The sequence below is a fragment of the Ischnura elegans genome, chromosome 5 (genome assembly GCF_921293095.1).
Source record: "Ischnura elegans chromosome 5, ioIscEleg1.1, whole genome shotgun sequence".
Classification (NCBI taxonomy): domain Eukaryota; kingdom Metazoa; phylum Arthropoda; class Insecta; order Odonata; family Coenagrionidae; genus Ischnura; species Ischnura elegans.
In genome coordinates this window covers 86275039-86301346 of record NC_060250.1, presented here as the reverse complement: position 1 = coordinate 86301346, position 26308 = coordinate 86275039, and the positions used below count along the sequence as shown (strand labels likewise).

At 37.9% G+C, this 26308-nt stretch overlaps 2 protein-coding genes across 4 annotated transcripts in view; both read right to left on the bottom strand.

Annotated features, from left to right (window-relative positions):
* Positions 1 to 510: 510 nt before the first annotated feature.
* LOC124159176 (potassium channel subfamily K member 18-like) overlaps positions 511 to 26308 on the bottom strand; it is a 43955-nt gene continuing 18157 nt past the window's right edge. The window contains exons 2-7 of one of the 2 annotated variants that reach the window (XM_046534798.1): positions 14349 to 14534; positions 13066 to 13340; positions 6209 to 6570; positions 4734 to 4955; positions 3918 to 4149; positions 511 to 1327 (exon numbers count right to left, since the gene is read on the bottom strand). In XM_046534798.1, coding sequence (XP_046390754.1) covers positions 1031 to 1327; positions 3918 to 4149; positions 4734 to 4955; positions 6209 to 6570; positions 13066 to 13340; positions 14349 to 14534 — 1574 coding nt within the window. In that variant the 3' untranslated portion in view covers positions 511 to 1030. Of the gene's footprint in view, positions 1328 to 3917; positions 4150 to 4733; positions 4956 to 6208; positions 6571 to 13065; positions 13341 to 14348; positions 14535 to 26308 lie in introns of those variants that run through there. The other variant, XM_046534799.1, reaches the window with a different exon arrangement.
* Positions 8595 to 11347, bottom strand: LOC124159175. 2 transcript variants are annotated; one of them, XM_046534796.1, is made up of 3 exons: positions 11171 to 11347; positions 10676 to 10834; positions 8595 to 10535 (listed from the first exon to the last, which is right to left on the bottom strand). In XM_046534796.1, the coding sequence occupies exons 2-3, from the start codon at positions 10816 to 10818 to the stop codon at positions 8714 to 8716; spliced, it is 1965 nt and encodes a 654-aa protein (XP_046390752.1). In that variant the 5' UTR covers positions 10819 to 10834; positions 11171 to 11347; the 3' UTR covers positions 8595 to 8713. The 2 variants fall into 2 exon arrangements, with proteins under 2 accessions (XP_046390752.1, XP_046390753.1); XM_046534797.1 differs by lacking the exon at positions 11171 to 11347 and having other exon boundaries at positions 8595 to 10546; positions 10676 to 10766.

Genomic DNA, 26308 nt, shown 5'->3' with positions numbered 1-26308 from the left:
TATAGTGGCAAATATGTCACTAGCTAGGTACCACTAATTTCAACGGTAACCAATGTAAATAATAAAAAAATATCAAAAATTCAACTGGTGAAACAGTAGTTAGTGCCAAAATCAGTGTTACTTCAGAACTTTGATGGAGAAAGTGGCATACGTACACATCCTGGTGCTGAAAACATAACACTCCTTTTGTGGACCTGCTGTTTAAAAATTAAAGGGCATAAATTAGAGCATTTTCATTGCTTCAGTTGCATGTTGATGGAAAGTGGTTTCTCTAGGTAAGATGTGCTACATAAGGTGAGTGAGGAGATGAAATTTGTTGAGGAGATAAAAGAGGGGATGTCGAGGGGGCTGAACAGGTCTAACGGTAACACTGAGGGGCATGGGGATGACAAAGTCTGTACCTAATGGGAGGAGACATTTTGCATGGTGGATAGAGAGAATAGGCTTCAAATTGAAGATAAGAAAAGAGACGACATATATCAACCAGAGGAATCCAAGTTGATGAAAATAATGGTTTGAATCCTTTATTGAGTGAGTGAAATGTTATTAAAACTAGTAAATTGATGATTTTTTTAAACCAACTCATACAATTATCTCACATACATCAAAATATCCAATAAAAATAATGAACGTTGCCGCATAAGTATTTTATACCTTCATGGCATGCTGCAAGAGTGTTTTGTACGGAACAAATGGGAAGAGATGAAATTGTTTTGGTGTCATTAAGATTCAAGCATAAAAATAAATTTGCTGTTTGTAAAAATTCATCCAAATTGCCACATGATGATGTATGATACAAATGAAGTTCAATTATGTGAAACTGATGAAGATGGAATGACACCATAACTTCTGCTAGAGACCCATCCAAAACAATAACATCAGAGATTACATATCCTTAAATTGATTTTTGGTATTTATGTAAAAGAAAAAACCAAAACAGTTTTCAGTCAATTTGAATGATGCAAGGCTATAATGATATCTTTGTGTGTGCTTTCAATATGTAGGGGCAGGCACTTCAATGACATTCCCCTTAAAACAGCTGATTAAAACTTAGCTCAATTGCTCCTTCCTGAGGCACAATTTCTTCATTATGGTCTTCCCCATCCATTAAGTCATTGTCAAATACAAGCAATCTTGCTCTCACAGTATGTATAAAAGTAATCCATCTCTTTTGGGCCACAACAATAGAAGAAGATACCAAGATGATTCCAAAAGTAAGGTATAGACAGCAAGACATTAGAATCCATGGTTGAGAGACTTCAGTGTTAGTAAATGCCACAGGTAACTCAGTGGTACTTATCCGAGATTTCTGTTGTAAAGTTGAAGCCTGTATGGAAAATTTAAGGTATCAGTGGAGCTCTTAGACCTAGGTTAAGTCAAATTCAAGATGTTGCACAGAATGTAAATATGTATTTAATATTCTTCAAAATTAAGGCCCTTCAATACAACCACCTCTGTCATTCTGGTTACCACAGACGTAGATAGGATCACAACTTGCGTCTTACAGCAATTTTAAGGAATCTCATATCATATACCTTAATAGCGTATATGTACTTAAATGCATACATTTTTACATGTGATGAATGAATGCCCCAGCTCCCTTTTTATTATATGTATAAGCATATTGCATCACCATATCAAACCAACTGTTGTGGTTGAACAATATAATGGATAAGTATAAGTTGTTTAATTTTAAGAGCAAAATTGTAAATTCCAGGCAAATAAAATACATTTTTGGAGAGTCTATTGTGATGGTCCAAGGCCATCGCATATTTTAAAAAAAATATGATTCCTATTCTAGAGAGCTGATCGTTGGAGGTTTTCGCGATTTTGGCAAGAAGGGTTTATTTTTCTTCTGTTCTTTGTTCAGAATTTTAAGTCTGTTTCCATGTTAAGTCACGGGTGTATTTTCATTTTATTATGTGTGTGTAGTGAAGTTCGCCGTCTTTCCCTGAGGTTAAGTGAAGAGGATAAAAAAGTGGAAATTTAGGAGGAAGGAGAGGGCGACCTGAGTTGTGGTCGAGAAGTTAGCAGCATGGAGTCCGCCGTCATTGTGGAATCAAGAAGCCAAGGCACGAGAACGTGGCCAAGTGAGCAGCAAGCAGAACTCTGCAAACAGTGGTGTGCCAGGCAATATTCGAGAGCTGATATCCTCGCCTCATTGACATGCTTTTCAACACCCAATGTTCCTGCAGGATCCATCCTCGCTCAACAAAAAAACGTCATAAGAATTCTCATCGCCACATTTTCCGATGGTTCCCACATTTTCAATTATCATTGCCTCCCTACATATTCTTTTGGATAGCGAACTCTCGTAACTTACCTCAGTGCCTTGTCCTTCCTTGGTCATTAAATCCTCAGAAAGAGAAGACATGAGACAATGAACTTGAAGAGAAATTCTCTATTTCTGAAAGAGTGTTAATCACGGCCATTCATTTGAGGCGATGTCTTGCGCCTTGCCCCCAATCTGGTATCCCATTTCAATTATTTTGTATTTAAAGGTGACGTCGTGTGTTTTGAAGGTTTAATTATTTCTTTTGTTTAAAGGTGACGCCAGGGGTGTTTTGGATGGTTCATTATTTTCTTTGTTTATTGAAGGAGATGCCGTGCATGTTGAAAAGGGTTATTTCTGTTCTGACTCTTTATTTTTTCATTAAATGTGTTGTGAAAAGGACATATTTCGTTAATATTGCCAAAGTCGTCGAAACATCCCTCATTCGATCGCTTCTCAGAATAGTAACGCGGTGCAGAGGAAATTGGGGAACCAAAACTGTGCCCTTATTTCATTTACGCGGCAAAAGTCTGGTTGTGGAGGGGCATCATTCGCTCTTCGACCGTATGGTGTCATCATCCGTCACGGCCGAACAGCACCACCTTTATGTAGCGGAACCCCTACTCATCATCCCCGGTTAAATCCCGTGGGGAAGGTAAAAAGGCACGAACCCGAAAGGGAGGGGGGTGGATCGGGACCACTACACTATATTAACCCTTTCGCACCGGACCTTCGTTGAGGGAAATTCTTCCTCAATACGAGTCTCTTGAAAGTTTTCTTTACTCCCCTGTACGAAGCTTTTTCGCGTCGACTGAAGGCAGTGGTTCCCTCCCTAACCATTTTTGGACCCAACTCAGTGGGGCGCCGATCCCTTTCCTCGGCCTCCGTCCCAGACCCTAGAGGGATTAAAAGCTCCTTCCTAGGACGAGTCCACGGTCAACTGGCTAAAATATTAGTGGAAAATATATGCAAATATTTGTTGTTTGTATCGATTTTTTACATTCAAAATGATTTTTGTGTTTCTTTTCTGAGCATGCAGAAATTTTAAACGAAGTTCTAACGTTGATATAGACGGATTTAGTATATTTACTAGTTGGTCTAAAACTCCGTTGATATTAACGTTAGAATTTTGTTTGAAATTTCCATGTGGTCAGCAAAAAAAATGAATTAATTTATAGCAATAGATATGAAAAGTAAGCAACAAATATAGTTTTGGAAAACACACTGCAAATAACAGTAGTTGACCGCATGGAGAGGATAAGAAAGGGTCGACCTGAGCAGCCGAAGATGGGACTGGGCTCGCGCTAAGGCGGATCACGAGGGGCGACCGCGTCCGTGGGTCTATTGTGTCCGCCACGGTCACTTTTTTCGACCTGTGCCGCACAGGCGTGGCAGTCGTTGCCTAGGTTAGGAAAATTAACGCCGCAAAGGTGTGGCATTCGGCGCGAAAGGGTTAATAAGTGCATGCATTTGGTTGATATATATGCATGCAGTCAGTTTCAAAAGTTGGTCCACACTCCAGAGTGGGCTATTCATCCTGATGAAGTATTATGATTCGCCACAGCTTGACTCAAAATTTGTATTTAATTCAAATTGTATTGGTATTTTTACCTTAATTTATGGTGCAAAATGTGATATACAATACCTTGGATAAATATCCAGGAACAATATCACCAAATCCAACAGTAGATAGCAGCATAAAGCAAAAGAAGGAACTGTCTATATATGCCCATCCTCCCAGTGATGCAAATATTGCTGCTCCTATACAGATATAAGTGCCAAGAACTCCAAAAATGACCCAGAATGGCAATTTCGCTAGGTTCGAAGAAGCACGATCCATTGTTGTGACAGCAGAGGGAGGAGTTGAACACAAATTTCTGCAACAAAAAAGTTCTTCAATGCTCATCAAAAGCAAAGATGAACAGCAATATTAATAACCATGATTGGCCACATATGCTTCACAATGAACACAATTGATCAAAATGGAATCTTTCCTGAGGTGCTGATCGGAGGAACTCAAGACCCTTTTGATAATGGTAGAAAATCTCATGGATGACTCATTCTTTTGAAATTGCTAATCATCATGATATGATAGAGTTAGGCTTTTGAGTGAGCAAGAAGAAGTACCTACTTGGATATTTAGCTTACAATTAGTCTAGCCCTCTCCAAGGGGCAAATTCAAATCCTGTGGTATTTGAGTGTCTAGAGAACAAATTTGCCAGAGTGCAGGACAGTGGTCAGGACCCACTGGTTGGTAACACCATAGCACACTTGTTAGTAATTTATATTAGACGCTTTGGTTACTACCTGCATAGTAATATTCTCCCACCAACAAATTGCAAACTAGTGTGTGACATATAAATGGCCAATGGTCAAATATAAAAATCCTGATCACCATGCAGGATATGAAATACATTTGTCTAGCATTTCTATCACCAGAACCTTCATTTTCTTTTCATACCTGTCACTACCTGCAAAAGGGCTTGAATCTTGATCATATTTTGTACACTGTCCTCTCCTAGATGAGCATTTTGTTGATGCAGGCACTGAAGGTTTTATTGAAAAAGATGTATTCCAAAGATATTTTGTTCCAGTCATTGTATGTCGTAAACAGTGCGGTGGCTGGATAATATCGTTGTCAATTAAAGGTACTCGGGATGGGGTGTTGGGCTGATCAGATTTCCTACATGCAAATGAAAAGATACAAATAAATTTGAAATTATCTCCTCAGATGACTTCACTGCATGTAATAAGAAATGACGTTCTCCAAAACTTAAAATTACATGTTAAAATAATATTTTGTGAAGACTGATAATAAACGTGAGATGAGTAAAATCAAGTATATTTACCAACTATCCATCTGCAGCAGAGTGACTTGAAACAATCACTCAGTGCTTGAAAATGAAGTTTGATTATGGCAGAGCACAACCCGGCCTAAACTAGAGGCAGTGGTGGCTTGTGATCTCTGAAGGGGGTGAATTACAGTGACGTGGAGCATTGTGCAACAAGTTTCAGCATAAACATGCACCATTTAACCCTTTTACTGCCACTGGGTCGATATATCGGCCCTCGCTGGTTGAGTAAAAACTGCCAGGGGCCGATTTATCGGCCTGAATTATGTATTTCACTTATTTTTTGTGATTTTGGCCTTTTCAATGACTGTAATTTATGTAAACCCCCATAATCTATCTATGGTTATAAGATGTAAATATATCTTAAGAATTGGGAAAAATATCTAGACGTATTAAATAAAATTAAATGGTAGAAAAATTTTTAAATCTGAAATGTTGCTAATTCTGGAAAATACCCTTGGCAGTCTTCGTACATCCCACCTGAAATGGGCTGGCAGTAAAAGGGTTAATGTTAGAAATTAATTTTAATTCCTGAATTCTCAAAACTAAAACTGGCCTTCTTATTTACTCTATCTAAATGTAGGTGAAGGGGTGCTAGACTCAAATCACCTGACCAGCCACCAATGAGTAGAAGTATGTAAATTTAGCAAATTAATGGCTCCTCTTTGGCCACTTAGCATTCCAAAGATTTTAGTGGGAGAAGTCTAAAGGCTTTACGAGGATTTGAAACTAGGACCAAGGTAAAACTGTAAAAGTAAACTGACCAAAGGGTATCTTCTCATAAAGGAGTCTAATGGACCTTCAGATCCTTTCGTACGCACTTCGTAGCACACATTGACATGCATCGTAAGTGCTTTGTCAACAGACGGTACGTGGAGTGTATCCATTGACGAAAAGAGATGGAGCAGCATAGTATCCCCATGGTCAATGGATACTATCTAGATAAGAATTAGATATGGAGGGTGCTGTGCCGTTTGGGTAGCTTCACACCATGCCCATTAGGCCACCATACCCCCAGAAGTAACCAATTGTACATCTCAGGTATCTACAATTAGCACTAAAAAGTCACATATTTAATTCTCACCATTCCTTTGCCTGACTGTCACAATTACTGCATCTATCCTCCTGTGAACATTGAATGTCTGCAGCATTGTCACAATCTTTCATAGATTTTTTCAACTCTCTCTCTGGAATATTTGCCTCTGATGAATCTTCTACATCCTCGCATGTCCTCATTGAGGTAGAGTTGACTGAATTCTGTTCCACTGCACACATTTCACATTCTACTAGTAGAGAATGTCTCTCAGAAGCTGTGCTTACATTTTCGCTGAGATCGTCGAGAGCAAAATTCATTGTTGCGAGCATCATAGAATTAGATCTTCTAGCTGGTTTACTTATAGCTTCATGTCTTTGACCTTTTCTTAAACGCTCCCTTGAATATGAAATCTGAGGAGAAGAAAGAATAGAAGTGAGAAAACCCATAGAGAGAAAACTACCCTAGGCAATGCAGACTTGGTAGTGCACCATGTTGCCAACATACCTATCCCACTATCCTCCACCTTGCCTTTCAAGAAATCAATCATATTAGGGAGCCACTGTGTTCAAGATGTATTGTTGCAAGTTGTAGCTATGTGGTTTGTGCTAATTTAATCAATTAATTAATTTTTGGCAGTTTTTGACAAAAACTTTCCTGAAAAAAATTATAAATACGTACATTTAATTGCTTCAACAAAGTACATAAGTGAATAACCATTGTTTTCATGTGAGGTGCCTCAAACGGCCAGGAGAGATGGAATAAAGGAGTCTCATTTAATTGATCATAGGATGGAGCTTAAATGCATGTTGCCCAGGAGCAAAGGTATACATGTATACCGCAAAGGCAACAACCCAACCCATAGGACCCAACTTCAGAATTTGGCAATGATCCAGATCCGTTAGATAATTTATTTTTAGTAAATTTCAATTCTCAAACCTAAATACTGATTTATATCAAAATTATACATAGTAAGGGATTTTCAGTTTTGATAGCGTTCACTGTTTCCGTAGATCAAGAACGCCAAGAGCCATGGAAAACTTTTCATAATTTTAAATAAGTTTTTACTATCAATATTTGCTAGAGAAATGAGTTCTGGTGAATTTAGGGTGGATTATCTGTCTTCAAGTTTTGAAATGTTAGCGGTAGATGGATCAGAGAAGAAAAGCCGAAAATGTTTTTTTTGTGGGATTGACAACATAATGTGTGATCTGCAACCTGCAAGCACTGTTCTCTTTGTCAGCAGCCTGATGCCATGAAGATAGTACCTCACAATGCACAGCCATACTCTATACCTCACCATTTGTGTGTGTGTGTGTGCATACAGTAGCCTATTGGCCTGTGGGGTCATGCTCTTCAATAGGCCACTTCCGCCACTCAGATTTTTTGACCCTGTATCCTCCAAAGAGAATGGATTTTGAGGGTTTATGGTAGCAGTGTTCCACCCAAAAGAAAATTCCAACTTCTTTTTATATATAATATAATTTTTTATTTAAAATATAATTTCTACTTTGGAAGACAATGTACATACACTGCCAAAAACTTTTCCCCTATTTCTCCAATGCTCACACTCACCAAAGTGGTGAATAAAAAGTCTGAATGAAGCATACCAGGGAGATTCTACCTGCAAAGCATACAGAGTGCTGAAATGATGAGTAGGCCGGGTAAAATCTAAATATGCACTATAAAGATTCTCTCCCTCCCGGATAACAAGAGAACCGAACATTTCACAAACAAGTACGTGGCATGAATATACAAACTCAATAATATAGGGTTCCTTAGCCTTCTGGTATAATCAGACTCCTGGTACATATATCAAATTTGGTACCAAGGGGAAAGACAGTCCATCCCAGAGATACCCCCTGCCTTCAATTGTGATTAATTTTACAGGAATTTTAATGACATAAAAATGTACTGTAATATTTACAAGCAAAAATTACCCTTGCAACAAGAAGCCATGGCCTATGTGCCACCAGAATTACTTGCTCCAACACACAAAAATATTATCAAAAAAATCAAAATTGCCTGAATAAACCTTTCAAAGTAACAAATGTGATGAAATGAATTATGAGAGACTAGCAAATGGGATAAAAAGGTTAAGTGATATGTATACGGAATCCATAATTTGAAGATATAGAAGGACTCTCCTTTTAAATACTAGGGGAGGGTGGGGCACAGTGAAACAAAAATTATTATTTTGCCTATAAAAACATTGCTTTTGAAAATAAAATAACAATGAAAATATATAAATGGTGCTTGTCATTTTCTTCACTATTCCTACTTTAAAAAATGGAATTATTTAAAAAAGCAATGGATTTACATCAATTTTTGTAGTGATATGTCAATTGTTTCACTGTGCCCCATGTGTGGGGCACAGTGAAACAGGGCCTTTTTTACTTATGGGGCACAGTGAAACACATTTTTTCAGATTTTATAATACCATTTATTTTTACCTTTGGCAATATTTTCACTAGAATGAAACTCACAATGCATGAATACAGTAATGGATTAAAAAACATGAAACAAACTGCACCTTAGTCAGTGATAATTAGAAGCTTAACGAACATCTAAATTGGCAAATGAAATTTTAAATGAAATAAACCTTTTCATTCTTGCAGTTCCTTTGCGATAAGAAGGAGGTGGTAAAACTAATTTAATGTCTTTCATGCTGACAGATGCTATATCTTCAATATGTGGGAAAAAAAATGAATTTGGCACTTTGGAACTTTTTCGTAAATATGTAACTTCAGCGCCATTGTGTTTTCTTGCTTCTTTAATTATTCTACCTACATAGTAGAATTTTTTCTTCGATGAAAACTCAATCAAAACATAATCACCAACTTTTACTGTACCTACTTTATTTCCAAAACCTTCTAAAATATCCTCATTACCTTCCAAGGGGTTTGAAAGTCCTCCCTCTGACGTGGTGTCTGAATTTTGATGGGGCCCCTCACAGTTATCAATGGCAACATTGGCATTAAATAAACTTCTGCATGATTTAGTTGCCTCAGAAGTTTTTTTTCCTATAGCTGTATTTTTCTTTTCCATCATACGGATTTTTTCTGGTGTGTCTGTTATGATCATACTTTTGCCTGGTTCTCTTTTCCTGGTTGAATTTTTCCTTGGAGCGGCTTTAGGATAGCCCTTGAACTGAGCAGGACTTTGAAAAGTTCTTTTATCTTCACCTTGACCATTGTTTAAACTGGAAGTACTTGCAGTTGCTCTTAATTCTTGGCTCAATAAGTCACACTCTTCAGTTTCAGGAGAAGGCTGGTCTGTTACAGAACTACTCAAGAAATCTGCCTCGGTGAAAATGTGCCTATTATATGGATATATTCCAGTTTTTTTGAATCCATTAATAATAGTAGCTGGAGTCATAGCCTTTTGATGGGCAAAATTGACGCATCCTGCAATATGGTAGATGGAAAGAGCTTTACCTGGATTGCTTTTGTTCCAGGAATCAACTGCTGCGGCATAATAGGTCTTAAATGGAGCATAACAGGAAACATCCAAGGGCTGTAATTTGGCACTGCAATGAGGTGGAAGAGTCACAATCATTATGCCATACTCTTTTGCCAAATCTATTACTTGTATACTAATATGGCTTTGGTGATTATCCATTATTAGCAGTGTAGGGTCTTCTTTACTTGTTTTTGTATGTTTGATGAAGTGCTTAATAACTTCAGGAAATATTTCTGCTGTCATCCAACCACTTTTCGATGTCAGTCCAAGAGAGCCAGGAGGGGCATTGATCAACATATGATCACTGAACTTGACCCTTGGGAAAACAAATGCAGGGGGTATGGTGTTTCCGGATGCACTCACAAAACAGCATGTAGTAACTAGAGTTCCCCTTTCACCTGCTGTTACATTATTTACCCCTTTGGATCCCTTTTCTGCAATCACCTTGGCAGACTTATTTACGACTGTTGAGGTACCAGTTTCATCTAGATTCCATATTCTGGAACCATCACCAAAACATTCTGAACGTCTTAAGGCTGCACCAAGATTGTCAAAAAATGTTTTCACTGTGTGTGCATTAAATGATGTGCAACGAGAAAGAGAACAGTTTTCAGGCTGCCGAATGCTTAAATTTGGATTTCGCTTCAAGAACAATCGTAGCCAGTCTAAACCTGCAGCAGAGTCATCATGCCAGTTTTTTGGCACTTGTATAGAGTTCACCACTGCCATTTCATAAGCTAGCTCTCGAGTGTTACGAGTCGACTGACCATAACAGAGTTTTGAGCATGTTATCAAATAGTCAGCCAAGCACTTTTCTTGTTCAGCTGTAAAAATCAATCTGGATTGATATTTTGGTGTCATGCGAACATGTTCACCAGTCCCTTCATCACTAGCCTTTTTTTGCTTACTCACATACCTGAAAAGAATCTTTTCAAAATTATTATTTGGAAAATTTGAATGTCAGTTTACGTTTACTGTTTATTTGAAATTTAAAAAAATTTTCAGAAAACTTTCAATGTTACAAGATGTTCACATGCAAAAAACAAATAAACATACCGACTGAGTGTTACATAATTGACATTACATTCTTTGGCTGCTTTCCTGATTGAATAGTTTTCATGCAGAACAAGATGAACTGCAGCGCGCATTTCACCATCTGTGAAGGATCCAATATGGCTCTTTCTTATTCTATTCCTCATTTTTGGAATCTTTATTCTGAAAATAATGAAATTCCATCAGAATAACAATAATAATTACTATAGTAATCCACACTGCATATTTCAAGTCAAATAGTTCTTCCTAAATGAGACATGGGGCACAGTGAAACATGTTTCACTGTGCCCCATTTATCTTGTTTCAGTGTGCCCCACCAGGCCATCTTGAATAAATAAACTTACTGCATGAAAACAAATGAAGATATAGAAATATGTTTGGTGGTCTCCAAAACTTAAGAAATGGTAACAGTAAATACAATGATAAGTTAAGATTTCCCATGAAAAGGAAAAGTTTGTCAGTGTGAAATAATTCTTTGGAATTATTTACTTTTCTCACCTTAAAATAGGTTTTGATCCATCAACAGGAGACTAGAAGAGCACAAGCCATGAGACTGCAGCAGCTGTTGTGGTGTTAGTTCCTTAATATAACACAGAGAGCACTAATTCATAGAATTGTCAGGAGGAGGGAAATTTGAATTGTTTCACCCTGCCCCATGTTTCACTGTGCCCCACCCTCCCCTATTTGGCATTAGATGGAGGAGTGGAATGGGGTGTAGTAATTAAAGCAATACAAATAGGAAAGATCAAACTGATAGCAACATGATGAAAATTCAATTTAAACAGTGAAAATCACGCTACTCCCATTTGATTCAGATGCAACTCAAACACAGTTGCACTCTAACATACCTTCTTGAAAGATGGGAAGTTAAGGAAAGTGGAGTAAAGTGTAGTAAGTAGGTATGTGGGCAACATGCTGCACCATGGAGAGTACCACTTGAACTTATGGTCAAAGAAAACTACTCAACTCATAAAATGTCTCATACAGTATTTTAAACAGTAAATACAATCTAGAGCATTAGAGGAAGGAGTATTCTGGGAGAAGAAATATAAAATCAAAAGGCTAAAACTCTCCATAATTAACTTTTTCAGTTTTTATGAGATTCCAAGATGGTATTCTTAATACAAGGCAGGGTTTAATGCATAATTAGTCATTCCACCTCAAATCAATGGACATTTGCCTCTTAGGGTCTCAGATTACACTAAAAATTTCTGTAAGGGTCTACATTCACCACAAACTGAATACCCCAAGACCTTTTTATTTCAAAATTCCTGCCTTATCCTGGCACAAAAATCTCTAGAAGTTAACAACAAAAACTCAAAATTTCACAGAAAAAAAATAATTTGCCTTGATCTGGATTTTTCCACACAAATTTTCGTATTTCCTTTGCACTTCTAGTGACCCTGTTTTCAATGTTTCTTCACAAGTCATTTATGCAAGAAATTTTAATGTCACAACGGTAATCAAGAATTTTATGTTTTAAGTTTTTGGGTAATAATTACTTAATTTTAAATATATTTGATACATATTAATACAACAATATTCGCATATGTGATTTTATCCATGAGTATAAATTAATAAAATACACAGACTACCATAGATAAAACCTCCTTATTTCACCCCACCCCATTAGAGACAAACATTAACCTAAGAATCAACTTTATCGCTAAAATAAGTACAAAGAACATATTATGGTATTAATGATTTTTATCATGAGATATTTCTTTAAAAATCCAAAGAAACAGAGATAGAGCAAGGATTAGAAGATTCACTGAAATATTTTAAATTAATGGATTCCAGATATGATTGAATCCACTGAGTAGAGATTTATATGCAGAGACAGTGGCGCCGACTCCATGGGGCCTGAGGGGGCCTGAGCCCCCCCAAAAATCGTTACAGATGTGAGTAAAAAATGTGTCAGGCTTGTCGATTTTCCCCGGAGTGTCCAGATATCGAGATTTGAGTGATCAGGGTTGTAATGTTGATCATATGACTCTTCTAAACTCACTACTTATAAAATTTACCGGGGCAAGTTCCCCGGTATGGGCCCCCCCAATATTTTTTTTAAGTCGGCACCCCTGTGCAGAGATAGTTCAGGAATTCAAAAAATCAATCAAATCTATTATGTAATTAAATATTTGAATAGTCACTAAAATCAATATAAAATTCATTTCATGATTTTATCATTGGAAATTAACATTAATGACTTGCACAAATATCTCTTCTATACAGTAACAAAAAAAAAAAAGGTTGAGGCACTAGTTATGAATAGTGTTGACAATTGTTTAGTTGCATTTTACTAGCTCTGATGACTAGAGCTGATGCAATACAAATAAGGAGGAAAACTTAATGCATTATTTGGTTTAAAAAATAATACTTGCTACTGTACCTACCTCTGAAGACCCTCTCAAATCCTCCGCTGAATCCTCGATCTCCAAAGGCTGAGTCTTTTGGCTGGAATGTGACTTACATTCTATTTTATCAGTCAATGGACTGAGAGTTTCTGCAGAGATACCAGGCAAAATAGAGGTGTAAGCAGATTGAAAGCCTTGTGCTAGGAGTGTACCTAAATACGCCAAGCATATCATGGTGATGGGGACACCAAATACAGCAAACATCATGACAACAACTTTATTTGTTGGTGTTTTAGGAGAAAATTTTCCAAATCCTGCGGGAACAATAAAAAATGGGCTTATCAATTATAGTCTAGGAATCAATATTGATTATAATAAAGGAAGTTCCACAATGAACTTATGAAACATCATTTTCATGAAATTTCTGAAACTATACTTCTACCTTTACTTCATCATCCTAAAAATGCTGGGTTTTCTATTCTATAAGTGGAAAAAAGGTGATTAACTAAAATTTAATGTTATTTTCCACAAGAAAATAATAAGTTTCTAATATCATAGTAATTATGATTTAGAAATATAAGGATGTCACCATACTATCATTGTTATTAATTAGAAAATAAATGCTATGGATAGGTACTTGAAGTGTAATCATGTTCACAACATGGAAACAGTGCTATGGTTAGCTCACAAAGCTTAATAAAACATCATTTTCTCAATACAAGCATTGAATTACCCAGAACAGCAATGGATGCCATATATTACAGCAATCTCTTTTGACAAAACATGCAAAAAGAATTTGAATGGCTCTGTGGTGTCAAAGCTAACTTAAATATATGAGGTAAAAAAACATGATTTCTATAAATCATCACAAATAAATTTCTTTGAGAGGTGAAGGATCCACATACCCAGCTGATTGAAGAGATTCATTTTATTGAATCAAAATATTAGAGTTTTTCATTTTGATTCTTAAGCTAACATAAAAAATGGATGCAATTCTTATCAGGTAACAACGTTAACTCCAAAATGCTACGATGGAATCAGGTTGGATTAAACTTGTGCATAAATTGAAATTAAAACTAATATTTTATGAAAGTTTTCACTCAAACACCATAGAAGGAGGAGGAGAGGAAGCACAGCTCCCACAAGCCACATTGTTCACACAGTTTGCATCCAGCACTCTGGTGGCTCCGCACTGCACCAATTCATAAAATTATAAACCTGAAACTTCCATTTACCATTTATTTAAAGGAATAGCTTTGATCAGTGCTGTATTCCAATAATGACTTGAATTTATACTTTTGTATAAATTATATAATTCTCACCTACAGTTGTCATAATAGCCAAAGAGTAGAACAGTCCATGGACAAATGAATGTTTCTGAGGACCACCATGGATGCTGTAATCCTGTACTTCAGTCTTAGCTAGTGAAGTAACACTAATTTCAAACAAGTGAAGTTGCTCATTCACCAGTGATGTCCAGTTCTTCTCATATAGCACATTCAGCCTTTCTGTTGAATGGAGAAGTCATATTAAATATGGCATAGAATAAGGGATCAAATAGTGAAGCAGTCAAACCAAATTCCTACATAAGATGTACCAAGAGATTCCACTAGAATGTAATTTTATTAGATAGTTAAAGAGACTTTGATTAATATTTCTAGTGAATTAATTTAAAAGTATGTACTTATTTATTTATTTTATTTTTATTATTATTTAGAGAGATTAGATTTGTAGAGCAACAAAAATATTCTCAAATATATATAAAAACTTATATATTTGAGACTCTATCTGTAACATTATAATGGTTGTCCCTATGGAATAGGATCCCCTGTAAAAATAAAATAAAATCCCCTGTGAGTGTGGTAATGTCTACGTGGGGGGGGGGGGGGAGACTGGGTGAACAATATCTACTCGTCTCAAAGAGCATCAAAGGCATTTCCGACAAGGTCAACTGGAAAAATCAGCCATAGTCGAGCATAGCCTAGATGAGGACCATAAAATAAGGTGGGATGACACCAGAGTTTTATGGCGATCAAATCGATTTTGGGATCGTTTAACTAAAGAGGCTGTTGAAATAAGACTTGAGAATAAAAATGTCAACAGAGACACCGGATATTCGATCAGTAGCTCTTGGAATAGAACTCTTAAAAGAATTATGCTTGCCAGAGCTATGTCTATGCTGGTCCACTATCCTCTGCGACAACAATCGGGACTTAACCAATCCAGCCCCTCCAACTGCTGAGCTTCAACGGTCACTTCAAATTTTCTGGGTAGCGAGTTGGTACCCGAAACGTCAGCACTCTAATCTTATCCGTGCGGTATCCCAAGAAGAGTTTATACATGATCGGCAAAATATGAATTATAAATTATAGGTATACCATTCAATACAAGCATGACAAACACTTCATATAAATTGCAATATGCTTCACTTAGTCCAGTGAATAATTTTAGGACCTGCTGTGATTTTTTCTAACTTAATCATTTTGCTGCTGTGAATGTACTAATTACATCAGCCTGGTCCACTACCATAAATGTAGCTCCTATGTTCTGAAGTGGGTAACCACTTAATTCTTTGCCACACAGGGCACAGTCTCTACCAGTGGTGTAACTAGGAATATGCTTTGGGGGGGGGGGGGGGGGGGGGGGGGGATGGCCTGGGGTGGCGACCCCTTCCCCCACAAGGCTACTTTTTTGGGAAAATTTTTGAAAAAGAACATGCCTGAATATACATTTTTCATCATTTTGGCACTAAAAATTTAACTTTAAGCAGATTCTGTTATTAAATTTCAAAACTAGACCATAGTTTTAAATTTTTTTTATTTCTCAGAGGCTTTGGGGAGGCGGAGGGGCAATCTATCCCCTCATCCCTCCCATAGTTAAGCTACTGGTCTCTACTGTTTGACTGCAACGAAAGGGTTGATGAAATATTTCACTTTTTTCATTATTTTTCACAGACCTGTCATTAGCATCATGAATCAAATTATTTTTTAACTTTAGACCTGAATAATGAGTGAATATACTTGCATGGTCCAAACTAAACTGAGATTTGAAAAAAATGATGGATATAGAGAGATGCCCACTAGGTTCAATCCTAAATTTAAGAGGTTTGGGGCTCATATCCCCTACCCTCACCAAGGAAAGCCCATACCCAAATAAGAAAAGCATCCCCACTGCATTGTATCCCCCTGGGTAGTATGTATTTTATAAATCCCCCTAAATTTTTCCTTCTCCCCCAAAATCTTATCCTTTGACAGAACTTGCCCAAGAATCCACACAAATTGCAACAGCCCTACCTCCACCCCTCAGTGATTAACAATATACCCATAAACATAGGGAGGTTTAGGGGGAGGGGCACGGGGACAAGTTTAAAAGATGGTTAAAAAATAGACAAGATTTTTAATGCTATATTACATTCGTTTCATTTGGTGCATTTTAGAGCCTCAATCATTTGATTTAATATTAATAACTTTTATATCAAAATAAAGAATATTTTCTACAGTAATTGTTGTTTTGTTTTTAATCTCAAATGTGAGAATACCCTTGTGCCCCCTAGAAATAATTACAGAATCCGCCCCTGCACATAAATATGTATTATTAAAATCATTAAATGATTTCATGATTTTTTCAGAAACAGTTTACATGCATGTAATCTGCACAGTCATTTTTTCATTTACCTGTGCAGTGAAAATATTTCTCTACCCCTATTGCATCTGTATCTAATGCCCTAATAAAAAAATAATTGATGAGGCTACACTCCCTTAAACTTGATGCAAAAGGCATCACCTGATTTGAAAATTCCTCCAAAGAAACATACTATTTTTCTTATTCTACTGAACTAATTAGAAATGACACAGCTGTATTTGTATAACGGTGATTTTTAAAAACATATTCACATTTGTTCTTTCTTATTACCAATTATATTTTATGAATTTTGTAGATTTTATTTTTCGCATCTATCAATAAAACGCACTTTCTAAAGGCCGTTTTACACGGTACACGGAATTGCGCAGTCTGACGTACGTGTGAAGGCGCAATCAAAATTGCGTCGTGTAAAGCGGTGAATTGCTAGAACACATGCGAGAATGCGTGGATGCGAGACGGCAAAATAGCCCCTGTTCTAATTTCGTTCATGCATTTGCGCAATTCCACGCCATTTTAGAAATTAATGCAGCTCTAACCTGCGCAATTCCTTCCTGTGAAAAACGGCCTTAATGCCCTTCTCTGAAATTTCTAAGGCACATAAGACACACATCAAGCCACTCCAGAGGTATCCCAGTATATTGCCCCTAATCAGGATTTTAGTGCAGTAGGAACGAGTGGAAAAAGCCTTCTAGCATAGGATCTTCTCAATTTCATTTTAAAATTTAAAAAAGGATATTTTTATGTTATGATTTCGATATGTAACAATGCACCATCATTAATAAATATTTCAACATACGTTTTCATAAAAATATCATTAAACTAAATGGTTATTCATACAGTATGACAGGCATTTTTGGCGTCCACTCGCCGAAAATGAAAAATATTTATTTTCGAAAAATTTAATCTGCCTATTGACCTAAAATCTCGAGATTTTTTTTCTCTAAGCCTCCAAGATACTGCTTTGAAATGCACAACATGATCTCCTCGAAGAAATGGTTTGCTATTCCCGCGCCTCTCACCCAACTGAACTCACACAACACCCAACTCGCGGATGAAGGCGAGGCGGGAATGACGGAGCGCGTGACATATAGGGTGGAAGGGCAATGTGGTACACTGGTTAAGAGGGTTCTTTTTAAAGAGGCGCGAGGGAGTTGATTCCCAAGCCCGATGGGAATTTTTCGCCGACGAAGGAAAAGAAGTAAGAAACGTAGGGGGAGGACTTTGGCACAATGTGGGGCGGGATACCTACGCCGGGAGATTGGTCGTTTGGGCGCTCATAACCGCGCAACAAAAGCCTCCCGACCCCGGGCCGGAGTTCCCCAAGCGCCTCAAACCCCTAGCCAAGCAGAAGGGGGTAATTGGCATCTTACGAGCCGGGCTTGAGGTGGGAAAGCAGAGAATAAAGACGGCAATATGTATGCACGCGCTCTCCACGTGTCGATCTCCATCCGCTGCCGGAGCCAATCTACTTCCCACCTCTCGCCTTCCTCGATTCCATCATTCCACAAATGGATAAAGCTCCGAGAAGAAATAAATAGGGTGCGTTAAATTCCCAGTTATTTTCATCAGATGATGTGAAAATAACGTTAATGAACGAAACCTAATGTTGGGTATTTGTTAAGCTACAATTTTAATGTTTAAAGTATCAACAAATAATGAATGCATTTTACGTATAATTTCTTGTGGGTTAGTGATTGAACCACTCGAGATCATTCCGATAAAATATTCGATCAACAACGACGATATGTTGCGCTAGGGATTTTTGAGAACTTTTAGTAGTAGGCTTCCTGGGTATTCTAAGATTTTCTCGCTCAGAATTATCTCTAGAGGTTTGAACACAACTCCTTATCATAGTAAAGTACTCGTGTTAATCGTAAGTAAAGTATTACGGATAACCTTACGTATTCAAGCGATATTTCTGGCCCGGTCTCTTTGGTATAGTAATATGTACACAGAAAAAAAAATTCAGAAAATGAGTTGATTACAAGGAATAATTACTTGTTGAAAATACAACCGTAACTAGAACACATCAGCTGAAACGTAATCGCTACCGGTCACTAGGTAACTTTTATTCGTTTATTCTCCGCGTCTGTTTCCCTCCCTCTCTCTTCCTCTCATTCCTCGACCGGCTGACGGTTTTCAGTTTGTCACTCGGAATGGCGCCCCTGCCATCCGACTTAAGGTTGTCGTCTAAATGCAAATGGTTCTCCGCCTGCGTCTTCATTTTTGCCCGCCTGCGATGATCTTGAACCCTTGAGGGTGGTGGGTGTGGGACCCCGCAGGGAGCTGGTAGAAGAGGCGCCAACGCTCGAAGCCGAAAACCGAAGTGACTGGAGAATTCAATTATTTCCCCCACTTCTCGATGCGTTTTTCATCCCGCAATATGATGGCACTTCGAGTCTTCGGTTCTGGGGAATGCGCCAGAAAAGAGGCAGAGGGGAGGCAGAAACAGAAACGAAGTCAGGCCGCACCAAACTTGGGAGGAAGATTATTTAAATAAGGCATAGCAGAATTTTTCAAGTAATTTATTCTTATTTTCCACTTGCTTTTGGTCAAACTTATTGTTAGTGACACTGAGTGAAATTGATTATGCCCAACGAAACACGCCGTGCCCTGGTAAATCAAATGGAAAATTTTGCAATGTCTTATTAACACAATATTAACTATTTCAACAATATGGTGCCGTGAACTGTTAATGATATTCAGCAGAGAGAGTTCTTATGCATGCCTGAATAAAATATTCGTTGGTGCAAATCTTGGCCACCGGCATCAAATTTTCTAGAGACCTTCTGTCTTATCTACTCATCTTTGCCATATAGCGACCGTACCGAAGTGATCTTTCATGGTAATCCATTAATGATGGTTAGCAAGACGGTTAGCGCAGTGGCGGATACAGATGGGGGGCGCAGGGGGCGCGCCCCCCCCCTTTGCGGGGCCACCCGTATTGCCAAACATAGCAGAACCATAATTTTAACTTTTTTATATCATAAAATGGCATTGTCTTGAATGTGTGTTAAATCACTTTAGTTAAAACTTCTGAAGCTCTGCATGTGACTTGATTATTTTTTATTGCAATAAAAGTAAAGGTAACTCAAGATGTCTTTTGAGCCCCCCCCCTTGAATTTTCTCTGTATCCGCCACTGGGTTAGCGAGGCCGTTTCTAAGCTAATTTTACCACAAAACTTCACCGGTAACATCGGTAGTCGAACAATGAGACCGCCGTCTGGCATGATTCCAAGGAAAATAGAAAAAAATTAATTATAAGCATAGCTTTTAATGCATTATTTTATTTCACCAGTCCATTACACAATGCATACGCATAAGCGCATGTCTATGTTTTTCCAAGGAGATTTTCCAAGAATTCCTTGAGAGGAATTGCATATCCCACAGCAAAGAGGCAAACCGTCCCCTCAGAACAACGACTGCATTACATCCCTGGGTATCACATCTGCCAGTTCTTTATCAATGACATTCGGGCTCAGCGCGCACCAGTACCACCCAGAACCAATTTGGACCACTCAGGCAACCAAGTGGAAAGGCAGCTAGAATGCACCCTGGGGAAAAGTCTAAGAATGCCGTGCGAAAGGAAGGCTATTATTTTTTTCAATGATTAATCATTACGTTCATGTCCATCAAGCTAATGTAATTGCATCTGGAAATTTTTTTTCTGAATACTTTTCACAATGCAAAAAAACGTGTCATACCAGGGTTACAGACATTAGTTCGATAGTTAAGTTCGCCCCGGAATACTAACTGGCCAAGGTGAAAATTTATTGACCCAAAATAATAAGTAAAAGTGTAATACACGAACTTTGTCAAAGGAGTTAACTTTTGACTTAGGAAGCTTTTGGTTGGGGTTTTCAAATTTGTAAGTGACTCAAGGGCAGTAATAAATTGGCTTTGAAGAAGTGTAGAATTATATAGCATGAAGTAAGAGCATATTTAGTTTTTAGACAATTTATAATGAACGAAAAATTAGCTGGATATTTTAAATTACCTACACTTTATGGATTCTGAAAAAAGTCTCGTTGAATTTATGTGATCCCTCCCCTAAAAATAAACGAACAATACACCATTTTATAAAACTAACTCAGGTTTCCGAGTAGGAGATGATCAGAGAGATAACATCCTTAGCTTCTGCATCCGATTCGTTTCCTTACTCTTTCCGGATGATACGTGACCCACCCATCGAATTTTCCCTTTGCTGATGAGCTTGGGAGCGAGTTGCAAAGATGAAAGGTAGCTAACGGAAGGGGGTTGGTGGAGCCAAAACTTTGTATTCCCCGGCAAGCAGCGAAAATGTCTTATTCTTACAGATCCGGAGCAGCCCTAAGGGAGAGAACGAGAACGTAAAAGGGAATGAGCTGCAGGGGGAAATGGAGGTGCAGTCACCTGGATGTGTGAAGGGTTTACGTTATTCGCGGGAGGGAGTTGCGATAAGAGAGAGCGGGACATTTGGACTGAGATGGCCGTGAGCAGCTTTGTTAAGGTTGCGGCGGACGACGACTGGTCGAAAGAAAGAGAACTCAAAGGGAGCGAAAGGCAGCGAACAATAGAGTTTACCTTTTAGGGGGAAGCACACCCCTATTCTCCGAATTGGCTCCGAAAAATTGCTACTTTATAATATCTTCATCAACACTATCCTATACTATTTATTATTTACATTATACTATACTATTACTTATTTACAATAATCTATACTGTATGGTGTATTAAACAATATATTTCACGGGAAAATTAAATTGTGCGTCAGCACGTATTTACAAAGTATACGGGCAAGATATTTATTCTTATCAATGTTCACAACCAAATTTTGTCGTAGTGATTCAACCCTGAGGTTAATTTGTATTTGGTAGGTAATGGTAGAGCTCACACAGAACTAATCCACAGACGTGTGAATTTCACATAATCAGGACGCTGGCTTCTTTTCCAGTGCCACTTTAACTTCGAGGGTTTTTAAGAAGTAACGCAAAAGTAAGATGGATAAGAAATAAAAATGGAATTTCAAAGTTTACTGATAAAATATTTGTCGGAAAACAGCAAACACCCATGATATCCCACAGTTAGTATTTTTACGGAAAAAAGATGAATCAAGAAAGGGACTGGCAAAATTTCGCTTAATGACATCCTTAGACGGCTGTAATTGATAAAGAAGTCCAATGAAATTACGGTCAAGACAAATTAATACAAGGTTATTATTCCTCTTTATTTCCCATTACAATTATAATTATCTGATAATCAACTACACACTGATGGGAAAAAAACCGGAACCTCCTTATTAAAGTCAATTTAATTATTTATTACATTTATAATAGCCTTGGGTGGTTAACCTAGAAAATCAGAGTTATGAAGTGCATCCCCGACTCAAAACAAATTTTCTTTTCCTCCCTTACTATGATAGTACATTTACTAAGCGACCGCTCAGGATGCGGTAAATTATTGGTAGCATGATATGAGGGATTAAATTCCCAGTAGGATTTGCAGTTCTAATGCAGCTATGAAATCAAACCCAATAGAATGGAAAATGTAATAGCATTTGAGTGGGTTCAAGTCCGTAATGTTGTTCTGCAAGGTGGCAGTCACGATACCTTGAAGGGCAAGCTCCTTATAGTTTTACAGTATTTTTTCCCTAGGGATATACACTATTAACCAGTGGGGTAACTAGGAATATGCTTTGGGGTGATGTGATGGCCTATAGTGGCGACCCCCCACCACAGGCAACGGAAATGTTTTTGAAAAATGATATGCCTGGAAGTATATTTTACATCATTTTGGTGAAAAAGATTTAACTTTAATCAGATGCAGCTATTGAATGTCAAAACTAGACAATAGTTTTAAATATTTTTTTTTTATTTCTCTGAGGCATCGGGGGGGGGGGGGGGGAATCTATCCCCGCATTACCCTCATAGTTACGCCACTGCTCTTAACTATAAGCTTAAGTTTTTTATAATGGAGAGAAACTACAGGATTTTGTAAGGAGAGCAAATATAGTATTCTCGTCTCTCAACCTATGAAAGGAAACACAAGAAATTTTACCAAAAAACAAGCTATATCCAATATACTTTCAACATTTGGTTCCCATAGAAAATTCAACTTTGCGCCAGCACATCTTCAAAATATATTCTGCTATGAAAATTATTACGATCAATGTTGACAAAATAATTTTTCTGCCAGCGGCGAGAACGACATTTCTTTTTAATTCTTCTAGATTGAAGCCCTGAATATAACAAAATGTTGAAACTGGGCAGGTGCTTAATCAATTGCACCCGACTACACGCATGATAAGTTTTTGAATGCCTCGTTTCCGTGGAAAGTTAGGGCTCAAGCAAGAAGTTTCCCGTCCAAGAATCCTCCTCACTTTTCCCACCCTTCCCTTCAAGCCTGCCCCGCTGAGTTCCGACGCAAATCGGAACCACCCGGGGGAATAGTTCCCCCCTGAAATTACCCGCCACCTTGCGAAAATTAGATTCCGCGGGAGACTTAACATTACTTAGCACCGAAAATTACACCTCCCCTCGAACACCCTTCTTTGAGTCGAGGACCTTTTCGTGGCCCGTGGGGGAACTCAAACTTGTATTATACCAACAAATTACACCGGAAGCAACCGAATCTCGTCCTGGCGTTGGTGGGGGCGATGCAAAACTCACACACCTCAGGCTGAACCGCCCGGCTGACAGTGCGTCTGAAACTGCCGCCCCCGGATGGCACCCCGTGTTCTTGAGCGGGAACATACATGATTGCCCACCGCAAAGTTTGGAATCTTCAGGAAAGCGGAAGGTGCACTAGGGTGCGGAAGGGGAACAGGTGTGGCAGTTTGCACAAACTCATCTTCCTCCCCAAATGGAAACGGTCGACCACACAGGATTCTCCCACTCTGCATTCGTTGGATGTTGAATGCTCTCTGAATGATTTAACTTTTGGCCTGTTTACACGGTGCATTAACACGTGCGAGTTAATGTGTGAATGCATGCTCGATTTTGGTGGACTAGTACGGAGCATGCACGAATGCATGAACGAAATTAGAACAGGTTCTATTTTCTGTTCATGCATTCGCACAACTTGGGTGGTAATACGGTGCATTTTCGTGTTCATTCACGCGTTCATACATTAAGACATTAACTCGTACGGGTTAATGTATACAGTAAATAGACCTTAATAAGTCACTTAAGTATTTCAGGGTTTTCTGGGGATGGTCCTGAATGATGCGATTCACTTAGAATATTGTTTTATAGCAAAGTAACATATAATTTGCAATTAAATAAATTTAGTCTCCGGAATAAAATAAATTTGTGATACGCTGGACGCAATTACAGAACGCGCGTAGCGAGAAATTTGTTTCGAAAGTGGGAGGAGCCGGGTGGTAAGCGAGTATAGCGGTAAATTTTTGTCTATTTAAACGCATCGGAAAACCATATCTCCTTAAAGAAAAACTTGCTAAAAAATTGAGCTGAAATTCATATTCACCGTTAGTTTTACCGAAATGGTAGTGTGAATGCAAATACAGAATTAAAGGAGGGGATTACTCTCTCTAATTTTTCATTCCTCAGTTTCATGCAGGAATATTTTCGTCTATTTATCACTTAAAGTTGTCTATTTCAAAGGAAATGAAATAATTAATATAGAAGAAATTATGAAATAACTGTATCGAAAAACGGACTGCCAGAGGATAGTTTCCCCTGAGATATAGGTGGTCTCCTAAGTTCATGTATCGCGGGCAGTCGTCACAGGCAAAATTTTCGGCAAGGGGAGGGAGGAACTGAAGCCCTGAAAGCTTCCCCCACCTACGAGTCTGAATTACATGAGGATACCTGTGAATGAGGTTGAAAAAGTTCTACTAGGTCATGGATAAGTATGTCGTCTCTTTCATTCAAATGCATTTTCATAAAACTAATCACGAAGTTTCACTCACCACCATACTCAAAGATATGAATCTGATTGACGAGGGGATTCGTGTAAGAAGGCGGGAAAGGCCAGAGTAAAAAAAGGTTTTTGTAATAGGAAAAAAAAATTCTAAAAAGAAAATTTTTAGTTTCCTCTATCAATGAAATTTAAAAGATTGAAAAAGCTCAAAATATTAATTCCATGGTGAACGAATATTTTTAGAACTAAGTTACAGCTTTGTGCATTGCCAATGAAAGCAGGCTTTGATGTTCAGAGCAATGAGCAAGCATCTCAAGGAGAAGATTTTTTTTATTGGAGTCCCGATCTCATCAAGGCCAACGTGCGAGTAGTACTTATAGGACATAAAACTAATCAGTTATAGATATTCGAGTAAGAAGGAATTGTCTAACCCCGTCGATTCCATCGTAAATTATGTTTAAAATTAACGTTTTTTTACTGACTGCCTGTCATATCATCAATGATGCAAACGACCAAAATAATCGCAACTCATTTTCGTGTTTTTGGATGCATACGTTTCAGGAAAATATTCGACGATTTTAATTCAGGGGAATCAAGCAGGATGAAAAGCAGCATATCACAAAAAATAATCAATGGCTGCAAATGAAAGGATAAGGACGCTATGCATCGGCTTCCATAGTCAATGCATCACGTATACGGTCACATCTACTGTTACATGAATTCGGTGATATTTCTCCGCATCATAAATCAAGAAAGTGACATCATATCCATCAAAAACATATGTAAATTGGTGGCGAAACTGTTGACGAAAAAGATCGAGTCGATAAATTTATCCGCTATGGAAACCATAAGTTAGACTTTCCCGACGATCAACGAAATGAAAACTGTTATTTTTTCGTAGACGGCTGTCCGTTTAAAAAATAAAAGTATTTCGATTTTGACGGGTCATCATCAGATCTATTTCGTATATTTACGGAATATACTATTTATTTACAGAGTATATTTTACATATAAACTGCTCTAACTAATCTCGCCTCAAGAAATTCATTTTAAAAGCTTCTTACGGCAAAATTAAAAGGCTACTAAATGATACGAATACACTGAAAAATATTACTCATATATGAAAGATATTTTTTTTTAAATCTTAAGTCTCATCCACCATGAAAATCGTCAGATACGTAGTTTAAGTAGCTTAATCGAAATTTTGTATAGGAATTTCTGAGCAACACTATTCAATGGTAAATGAAACGAACACTATCCTATTCAATACTGTTCATGTGCGGACACGCTTCACCTGATATAATGGACGTACCGCGAATTCAAGCAATTCATGTGCAAAAAATCTTCGTCGCTTTAGTGGAGAGTATTTTCCGCAAAATTTCTATTTCCCAGGGTACGAATCAGTGTAGTCCGGATAGAGATACCTTTTTTATGGATTCAAAGTTTGTATCGATCGTGAGATGTCGCTGCTGCAAAGATTCACATGCTCCAAAAAAACCTCAATCAGAAAACATCTATGGCCATCGAAGTACTATTTTAACCAGTCTCAAATAACTTCAATAAATAATCATCCAATCTAAGGGCTATCATTCATCTGCCGGCAAATCTCACGACTTAGTTCGTTTTTTAATAGGTCTATTTAGTTTTCTGGGTAAGGGGACCAACCAACAGTTACCTGATCTCCACCTACTGATATAATCCTAGCATTCCATAAAACACTCCTCCACTTTGAGACCCGTAATGGACTCCGGACGCAGCGACGCAGGCAACCGACCAAGCG